Source organism: Carassius auratus, chromosome 25, assembly GCF_003368295.1.
Source record: "Carassius auratus strain Wakin chromosome 25, ASM336829v1, whole genome shotgun sequence".
In the NCBI taxonomy this organism is placed as follows: domain Eukaryota; kingdom Metazoa; phylum Chordata; class Actinopteri; order Cypriniformes; family Cyprinidae; genus Carassius; species Carassius auratus.
Window position 1 is genome coordinate 15,595,870 of NC_039267.1, and position 10,761 is coordinate 15,606,630.

Sequence of the window (10,761 nt, forward strand, 5' to 3'; positions counted from 1 at the left end):
GCAAGTCACTGTTAATCAGTGAGTCGTTGCGATTGAACCGAATCATTTAAACGGTTGATACATTCTGGAACGAAACACACCGACCGTCATGTTGCTCAGAGTGTGCTCTGGTAGCAGTGTTTGGAATTATTTTATTTGTCGAAACAGAGCAAAAACAGGAAATCTGGTGTCTAAAACGCTCAAAAAAGTTTCTTCTTGTTTTATTGAACAGTTGTAAAAATGTTTAAATATAATCATGCTGATTTTTAGAAAAAAAAAACGGCACTCTTCGTGTGATATTGATTTACTATATGAAATGATTTAAATATATACATTTTTCTGCCCACTAAATCACTAAATTAGATCTTTAATTTAGTGATCATTCTAAATGCATTTTAACAGACTGGTCAAAGAACGCACTCTAAATGTGCGTTCACTAGTCTAATCTACAACACTTTCTGTTTTTTTTGCAAAATACTGATAATATCGTTAAAACGTCAATTACGATATTATCGCAGACAATATATATAGAACACCCTGCACAACTGTCTTTCTAGCTAATTTATGCAAAACCTTTTGCTAACCTATCAAAGCTTCATTTTATATGCAATCCTTACCTATACATGCTTGCGAAGGGTTGATGTTGAGATTTTATATGCTGCTAGTCTAGTCTCCATTGGCAAACACAGCTTAAACTGCATAATAGAGCTTAAATATGGCCAGGGTTTCACTTCATTTGCTTTGAGTTCAACTTCAGCAAAATATGACTGGGTTTCGTTTTCAGCCGGGTCCGCACCACAACGCCGGTCTTGTCCGTCTGTATTTTTCTTGTGATTTTAGCGCGAGTTGGTTCTCCTGTCTATTATTTAGCCAACTGCAGTAGTTTCCAGGGAGCGATTTTTCTTACTCAGTAATTAATGTGTTTTAAAATGTAGCCAAGGACAATGAATTGCTTGTTTTGTGTTAAACCCTGTTGTTTTCCCCCCATAGTTCTTATTAGTTCCCACCAGAGACACCTAAGAAATAATGAGGGCCTTTGTTACGGACAAGCCTCGCAGGATGTTTTGAATCATTATAGAAAGGCAAACTAGAATCTCAAAACTTGCTGACACAGTCCTCTGGTCAATTCGTGATTTGAAGAGAGCAACAGGAAATGCATGCAGGAAGCTGAAGCATCTCTTGCGCATAATTATGGTTAATGCGAGCGGTTTCCTGATGTACTTGCGTCTGTCTTCTATTCATTACCGATCTGAATGGGATAATCTGGTCTGCTTCTATTGCTGCAGAGCCGTCGCATTCACGATTCACGAGCCTGCACTGCAACACTGAATTGAATTAATTTGCTTCCCCAACTGAGGTGGCAAGTGGTTGAAAAGATCTGAGCAGAGAGCGAGCTTGGAAGGGTACATGAATTGATGTGTCTGTCGGAAGTAGGATGGAAGTGACAGGACAAGGGTGAATGGGACTAAAGGGTAGTGTGTGTACAGTGGCAAGTATGAAAGAGGAGGGAAGAGTTATGGAAGAGAGATCATAGAGAACGAATGCGAGTGTTTGAGGGAGAGTGAATGAGGGAGAGAGAGAGAGAGAGAGAGGGAAGGGGGAGGTTTCCTAAGTGCTTGAGCATCAGTGACTGATAGAGGACAACACTGCAAGAGAGGTGTTGAGCATGCATCCGTCTCTAGTGTTATCTGAGTGTGCTCAGATGGGGTAGGAGATACGCTGCACGGTACGAGGGCACAGTGGGAAGAGCCTGGCAACTCAGCGGAAGCTTTTTTAGACATATGGAGCAGCAATAAGTCCAAACGGCATCAATTCTGGACCAAAGCCACAAAAGCCAAGAGAAGACAAGCTATACTGAAATTCTGGTGTGGGTTAGCTGAACTGGATGTTCGGTACTCTCTTTGTCTCTGGGTGATGGTTCTTCATAGCAGTATCTGTCGGGATTGTCTCGGAGAGAAGCAATTTTGGGCTCGTCCTCCCAGGTGTCACATCAGATGTGATCTTTTTTCTGCCAGCTCGATTGGCAATGTGACTTTTTCTTACTATTCTCAGTGCACTTTTTGGATAGATATATTCTTCACATGAGATTCTGATGGCTCCTACTCTGAAGGCTTTCTCATCAAGGGAAAACACACTGTATGGCATACGTTTTTGAAACAGTGGAGTTGCAACAGAGGATGCATATGTAGAGAACCGGTAAAAAACTGGCAGATATCCCACATAAGCTGGTAGACTGACTTTTTCTCAAAATAGAAGCTCAAAAGGGTCTTTCATTTATTTGCTAGCTGTCTTTAAGAACAAAGCTTATTTCATGCCAAAAATGAGACCATTTGATTTAATTTTAACATCATACAGAAAAGATCAAAGCTTTGCTGAGAACTGTTTGTTCCAGTGCTGAAACTTTTCCAATTTTCTTGATGCCCTCTTTCTTTTTGAAAGCTTTCCTGTTGAATTTACAGAGAGATACTAGATGTTCCTGGACTGATTTCAAAGTTTCCTAACAACTATGCAACGATATTTGGACCAGAGAGTGGGTCTTTCTTTCAGATAAGGCCAAACATCACTGTGGTGGGCTTCAGACATGAAGCCCGGTGTCCTGTCCCCTTCTGGCTGCTGCTGCTGCTGTCGTCCCCATGTGAAGGATGTTTCACAGCACAGCGCTAGGACCATCTGAACCGAGCCAGAGCCCTGACCGGAGAGCAGAGATCCGCAGGCACATTAAGATGGTCATGGAACAGCTGGAGGAAGTTCTTGCTGAGCTCAAGGACGTGGCAAAAGAGCTCCGGGAGGTAAAGCACACATTACAGGCCTGCTCTGAAGGTTAAAGCAATGATTTGTTAAAGGCACAGTCTGATGGAGAGATTTAGTAAGTGTAAGGTTGTGGGCTTTAACCCAAAGATGACCAATCCTGCTCATGGAGAGCCAATGTCTTGGTTCCAGCCTACCCCAAACACACAAGCCTGGAAGTTTGGAGTAATTCTTAAGACCTTGCTTTGCTGGTTCAGGTGTGTTCAATTAGGACTGGTAATCCCTGCAGGATAGTGGTCCTCCAGGAGCAGGATGGGACATCCCTGTAAATTCTGAGACGGGATTTCAACTTGGGTCACTCAAAGTGTAACTACACAACATGTCGAAGCAATGCCCACAAGGCTATCAGCTCCAACAAGGCAAACCTTTTTAACCCCACAAGGGGTTTTATACAAGCTACCACCATTGTGCCCTTAAACAAGGCACTGTGCCGGGTAAAATCAGAAATATACCTAAGTATGTATGTACGCATGACTGAATTCACACATTGTTGCATTCCGAAACTTGTCGAAAGCAATTCGTAAGACAGCAAAGTTTCTATTTACATTCTGAAAGTTGCTGAACCATTTTAAAAATGACACCCATAGTTACCTAAACAACACACCCTTTTGATTACTCTATCACCCCACTGAGTATTTTTTTTGAACACTTCAGTAACCTAGACATGATGCAATCTTGCAATGCACTGATAAGCATATGATTGCGTACTTCCACAGAGTTTGTTTCGGGCCTAAACGCGACTACTGACTGACTACCTATATATACAAAAACCAATAGACACATACACAGTGGGCACAATTCATAAAACACACAAGGTCACAATCACATCCACCTAGGGGCTGTTGACTGGACATCTTGTCATCCAAACAAAAACCAACAGATGGATTAACAAGGAGAAAGACTTGCAGGATGACACCCCCCCCACATATGATGTGACACCCCCATACAAGCAAGATGTCATCTGTGATGCCTAATTATCACCCGTTGAATCAGACAATGGGAGCGCAACTGATTTCCTCATTTTCTCACCTGTCAACGTCTCGTCTCTTTTGCGGTTATCTCCCTTTGTGCTGGGCGACTGCTTCAGCGTTATGTGAGAGGACATCTCCTTAATTAATCTCTTTCCTCGGGTGGATATCTATCTGCCTCATTACTGTCACCGAGTCTATGAGTGTCCCAGACTGGCATTTGTCTCATCATCTCAGTCACAACTCCGCTGGATTTGTCTCATTTGTCTCCTTGGCCAAGTTCGGGCCTCACCGGTAGCTCTGCCGCTCTTGCCTGAGTTAACACCTCCATCTGTCACTTACACCTTGCAGCAGAGCCTTATTGTTACTACTGACATCTTGTTATACTTATTAGTTTTGCCACATGCTCATCTGTCTTTCAGCTGTCTCTTATTCCATGGATAACAGCCAAACATTTGTCACGATTCTGAATTCTTTGCTGCCAAGTGTAACCAGTACACTGCTCACTTGCAGACCCCATGCACACAGAATTATTATGTCTAAAGTTATTTTGTGTGTATGTGTAATTCATTAAATTGGCTAATTTGATCACACGGTCACCTGTCTCCATTTAACACATTGTAATCATGTTTAAATCAATTCCGTAGAATTCTACTGATTTCCCGCCAAAAAAAGCACATGCACAAATGCCTTCTCTATATTCTATTGTATACATGAAATACATCAACAATTCAACTATTTTAACCAGACTGACTTTTGTTTTCATTATTTATAGTACAATGGTGTCAACAACATTGATCAGGAAGGTAATGTTGATGTTTTTTAAAATCTATCTAGCACACTAAGGAATGTAGTAGGTTGAGCTAAGTTCGAGGAACTTTATTTCGTCATAATGCATGGCTAGTATCAAATGTAGTACATTTTCCCCATGCATAGTTAACTAGCCAAACCTTGAGCTCTTCTGGTAAACAGCATTCCTGTTTGCTGCTAGCAAAACCAAGGCAACAGTAGCTTATAAAGGTAAGTCGCCTTTGGATTAAAACGTCTGCCAAATGCATAAATATATATGTAGATAAATATGATAATGCACATGGAGATTATTTTCGGAGCAAATATGTGGGGAAGACAGCAATACATGATGAAAAATGTATGAGGTTAGAATCTGTTTTTGAATCTCATGGTTTCTATCAGATTTTTTGGAGTCTCCAGGTAAAAAAAATCAATCACTTAAGAAGCCCAGTGGTGGTGATGGGTCTGTTTCTTACTGCTTTCAAATCAGGCTTCCTCTCGCAAACGTTTAAATTGGTCATATGTTTGCACTCACTCACACTCGGTTCCAAACACTGTCTGTTTTAAAGCCTTCTGGGAAGGTTTGGCAATTATCTGATTATAAGACCCTGGGTTCTGCAGGTGAGATGACTGTGAGACAAATCGGATTTAAAAAAAAAAAATGGTATGGGTTGTAACTTTTAGAATGGCATGGGATTTGTTGCACCAGCTTCTTAATTAGATTTAGATCCAAACAATCCTCCAAATTGACTTTTTGTCTTTTGTTTGCTTTTGGGCCCGAAAGTTCTGAAACATAACTTTTATAACTTCTGTGTTTTGTAAAAGATCTGTTAAACTGTTCTAGTAAAATTAATTAACCCCCCAATTATTGACCACTTTCACCTGCGGAAATAAATTAATCATGGATTAATTTTTTTATTTTGCAAAATTTCTTTATCCACACCACTAGGGTTCAGTATAAAGTCCAAGACAACCACCATATCAAACAAAAATATTGAGTGAATTTGTCATCAATTGGGCAAAAAGGTTTTTTAATCCATTCTAATAATGACAGAGACAGTGGTATAGTTTAGCACAAATATCAAATCACAAATTATAATATAAATATGTCATATTTTTTTTACCTGAAAACAGAATTTTCAGTGTTTTGGAGTGATTTGCAATAAATTCTACTCCACATAAACTCAATCTCTGCATGTGCTGTGAGTTTGAGTTGGTTATAATGTTTAACAATGCAATATCTGCCCATCTTCCTAAATTTGTAATAAGAATGTTTTATAAATCTGTTGACGACAAAAGAAAAAAAAAATATTTCAAAAGAGAAGTTTCCCTGTGGTTTCCACCAAAAAGCTGTATATGTTCAAAGCAAAGAATAAAAAAATATTGGTAAATAAAATAAATATTGGTAGTGTAATTGTAATGTTGTACAGTTTCTATGCATTCGGCAGCCACTTTTATCCAAGTAAAGTTTATCCATCATGCATTCCATCATTTAAACCCATTGCCTTGGTGTTGCTCAGTTTTGCAAAGGTTACTCTAATGTAATAGGTTACAGATTATTACCCCTTTTTAAATGTAGGTCTAATCAGTAATGAAACTGATTACATTTTGATTACTTTTCAAAAAAATTAATGAATGTTTTCAAATTGTAATAATTTTCAAACATTTAAACCAGACAGGGTTGATTGAAATGCATATTCGATAAGGTCAGATGCAAAAATAACTGTGTCCATGCCTTTTTAGCGCTTATTTTCACTCAATGTTTTTAGTAAATCCTGACAGTATTATTTTAATGCCAAAAGATGGTTTGCGTTGATGCAAGCTGTTAGTAAATCTGGCCCTAGAGCTTTCATTGGCAATGTGGATTGATGTCATTGGCAGAAGTGGTGCACTGCTAATTCAAACAAAAGCGTCAGAACAGCATTGCTTTACTAAACGGCATTTAAATGGCAGAAGACAGTGTACACATCAAAAACAGGCAAAGCAACAAATGATTCAATGTCCTAGCTTTTTGCAAAAAATATTCAGACGTAATCCCCTTTATAATCGTTAACATTCTCACAAGTAGCTGTAATTCAATTCTTTTTTTCTCAGTAACTGTAATAGACTATAGTTACATTTATTTTGTAATTAAATGACATTACCGAGCCACAGAGACATACGTTACCCGCATACAAGCGCACAGCACACAGCACTAGCCACTTGTTAAAAGCAGTGCCTCCTACGACAAGCACAACACTTGAGGCTTTCTATAGGTCAGCATTTCTGCTTTGCAAGGTGTGCAAAGCTCCTCAAGTTAAACCGCCCCTCACAAGGTAGCAATCGTTTCAGTGCTGGTCTCAGTCGAGCGGCACTCTGATCTCCAATCAGTTAGCGGCGGTTGGCAGGAATGCATTAAACATGAACTGTCTGACAGCGGCGCACAGGGCACAACCCCACGAGAGATGATCTAATACCTCCTCCAGACAGGAGCCTTTCAGTGGAGTCCCAAAAATGGATTTCTCTGATAACCGCACTTGGCAGGACTCAATATGTAGCCTATTCACAAATACAGTGTATAATGTTTGTACAGTCCTTGCTTAAAGCCTGGCATTGTTTGCGTACGGTGTGCTCTTTTGAGCAGCAGGTGTGTTGTGAATGGATATTCTGGCTGTTGAAATGTCTGTCGTTTGGGCTCTTCCTGTTTACATTTGACTGCTCATTTACCGAATCCCAACAGCCTGTGGCTCGCTGCTGAATAGCCGATCTGCTATATCATGAACGCCACGTCCTGCGATTGAATACGAGGAGAAAGTTTGGCAGCAGCGAAGCACTGAGCTCATCTAAATCAGAAGCAGCGCATTACAGAACAAGCTGTCATTAATAACTCTGCTATTTCAATCCGAGCAGTGCTTTATCATCAAAATCTTGAGAAATCAAACCTAACCGCGTCATAAATAACATACTAAGCTGCTTAATATTGACAAGGGGCAGCATAATGTCTTTGCAGTGCAGTCATATGAATTCATTTTGAACAATATCCCGTCATATATAGCCGTTTATGCATGTTATAATCTGATTCGAATCTTCAGACAGACTTTATGATCTGCAGGATCGCTACGCCTTTGCTCGGCTTTGTTTTGTCTCTGATTTGTGGGAACCAGCCTTGAGACCCTGCTCAGAAAAAGAGCCGGGGAAAGCAAGAGAAGGAATATTGATAAGCGTATGGTTGAATCTTATGTAAGATGCAGTTATTAGCACCGCAGGAGGACAAATTCCCTTCAGCACAAACAGATATTAAATATTCCAATGCCAGTGGGTGAAATGGGGTGAGATGGAAAACATAAGGATGGAAATGATATATATATATACATATAGAGAGAGAGAGAGAGACAGAGAGAGAGAAAGAGAGAGAGAGAAAGAGATACTTATTACTCATTTATGGCCTAAGCTCAGCCACAGTGTAAAACTACAAGCATTCTTCAGAAAATACTGTGGAATATCTTGGTGTTTTCAACAACACTCTGAGAAACTAGATTCTGGCAAATTTGTGGCAAATTTGTGTGAATTCAAATTGTTTTATTTGTACATTTTTGTAGAGTCTGCTTACACCCCACCAACCCAGTCTCATGGGAAAATGTAACTATTTTACAAGGTGGTGATTTCATATGAATGAATGATGTGAATTGAACGAAACATATGTTTTTTTTAGAAAAAAATGTAAGCATGAAGGTACATAACTGTCACTTGAGCCAAATCAGGATACAAATTCATACAGATTAGCCACTAATAGGCCAAAACTTCACGAATTAGGTTAGGAGTGGATCTTCATGCTTAGTTTTGTCTAAAAATGTCTAAAAATTTGTGAATAAATCACATCATATAAACGTTGTTGTTTTCATGTTTATTAATGTGTGTTTAATGGAGGGATTCCCAAACGTTTTGTCACCTGTTAAAATAGACTATTTGTTGAAATATCGCATAAGATGTTAATATTTCAATAATTTAACAGCACCTTCATGTTTACAGTTCTCTGATGTTGGTTAATAGTCACACGGACATGAAGTGTTTAAATTGCTTTTCTCTAACATTTTTATGATTTAATTAATTATTAGGTTTTTAATAATGTTTAATGCATTTTATGATGTTGACATCAAAACATGTAACATTTACTTTCTCGTTGCTTTATTATATCAGTATGGCACATTGTTAACAAGTTTGATAGAAAAAGAAAGTAATCTAAAAGTAGTCAGATTACATTACCTAATTTATCTACAGCTTTCATCATGTAATCCGTAATCAGTAATGGATCACAGTTTGTAAGTAATTTACCCAACTCTGTAGGTGACTAATTTTTTTGTTGATGTTAACTAAATCTGACTGAGACTTTTGTAACTCCCAGTGTGCTTTGCATGGGACTAGACAGGGAGAGTTAATATTGTAAGCAACTGCAATTTTATATGTTTTTGAGCCAGAAGAAAAAGAAGGAACTTGTAAATATTTAATGTTCTGTTTTATTGGGATTTAGAACAGTTTTATATTGGTATTTTGGGGGTTTACATTATGCTGAACTGTGGGGGTTATGCTGATGTTGAGTATTGCTACAAACAATAAAGTCCTGTATTTAGTATTGTTTACGTAATGAGACATTACTGCTCAAATGACAGTGTAGTGATTGACCTTTTCTTGTACCCCATGCCAAAATTATGTTATATTTAATGATAAAATAGTATATTTAGCATGCTAGTTTACCGTTCGCAGTTTTCTATTAAAACATCTGAGTTGAGTTTACACGGCAATATCATGGATTCTTCAAACGACTGAAAAAAAGAGATGAACCCTAACAAAATTCCGTCACTCCAAATTTTTATGGCTTTTCTCTTTTCTCTTTTTTTGAGGAAAACCAGCAGATCAGACCTAGCTGATATTGTATGGGTAAATTGTGTGATATTGTATTAAAGAAAGAAGGTCGAACAGGTTTGAAAATACACGAGGGCGAGTGAATAATGACGGAATATTCCTTTTTGGGGCAAACTACAAAAATCTTCAGATATCATAAGGCCTTTTGTACACAATTTTCTCTTTTTCTTCTGTTCAGGTCGTGGCACAAATTGACAGGTTAACATCAGATATGGACCTCGACTCAGACGATGAACTGACACTAGTGTGTTGCAGCGAGGACCGTGGTGACCTCTTGCACAATGAGACATTATCCGACAACCACTTACTGCACATCCCACTGCTAGACACAGTCCGTAACCCAACCACAGCCAAGAAACAAGAGCTCTACCGCAGGAGCTGTGGAGACCTGCCTGCCCTCAATGGACCATTAAAGGCCTCAAACAGCCCTAAAGCCTCCTGGCTCTTTGGATCCGGAGGACGGCTCCATTATTACGACAAGACGCTATATCACGCGTTGTGCTGCGACGATGACTATTACGACGAAGATAGAGGGGGAATGAGTTCATCCAGGCTGTCGTCCAGCGATTCTGTGTTTTCATCTTCACCTCCAAGGTTTCTGACGCCCAGATGCAACCGTAAAACTTACTCCAGCCCGGACTCGAAGAAAAGAGCTCTCCGTAGCTGCAGTACGCAAACTGTGTCCGATAAAAGCACACAAACTCCCTTCCCATACATTCCAGCCAAGCAAAGAGCTTCAAGTGACTACAAGAACTGAAATGTTCCGCAAGCGTCCCAAAAAGTTAACCCAAAATGAAACATCTGCCATTCATTTTTCACCCTTATGCTGCTCTGAAACCATATGACTTTCCTTCTTCTGTGGTGATGCAGAATGTGCATTTTTTCTCTCTAGATGTAATAGATGTGAAAAAGAACGGGATGAAAAGCTGCGAAACAAAATCGCAACAACATAAAAATAGTCCATATAACTCATTAACTATAATTAACATATTGTGAATGTATACTACTGGTCAAAAGTTAGGAGTAATTACGACTGTTTCATGTTTTTGATGAAGTCTCTTCTGCTTACCAAGGATGCATTTGATGTAAAATACAGTAAGTTGTTAGAAAAAAGTGTAATATTATTACAAGTTAAAAGAAATGTTTTCTATTTAAGAATATTTTAAAAAGTAATTTATTTCTGTGATGTTAAGCTGAATTTTCAGCATCATTACTTCTAACATGCTGATTTGCTTCTCAGTTATTAGTTATCACTGGTGCTCAAGTATTAATAATGGTTCATTGTACAGTTGCACTGCTTATTTTTTTCGTGGGAATG

The 10,761-nt window shown here is 38.9% G+C and overlaps 1 protein-coding gene across 1 annotated transcript; it reads left to right on the forward strand.

The window, feature by feature from the left end:
- The first annotated feature begins 1,600 nt into the window (after positions 1-1,600).
- On the forward strand, positions 1,601-10,511 carry LOC113043489 (UPF0583 protein C15orf59 homolog). The gene is made up of 2 exons (XM_026202914.1): positions 1,601-2,768; positions 9,622-10,511. Exons 1-2 carry the CDS (start codon positions 2,622-2,624, stop codon positions 10,198-10,200), a joined length of 726 nt encoding a protein of 241 aa, XP_026058699.1. The 5' UTR covers positions 1,601-2,621; the 3' UTR covers positions 10,201-10,511.
- Positions 10,512-10,761: the final 250 nt, after the last annotated feature.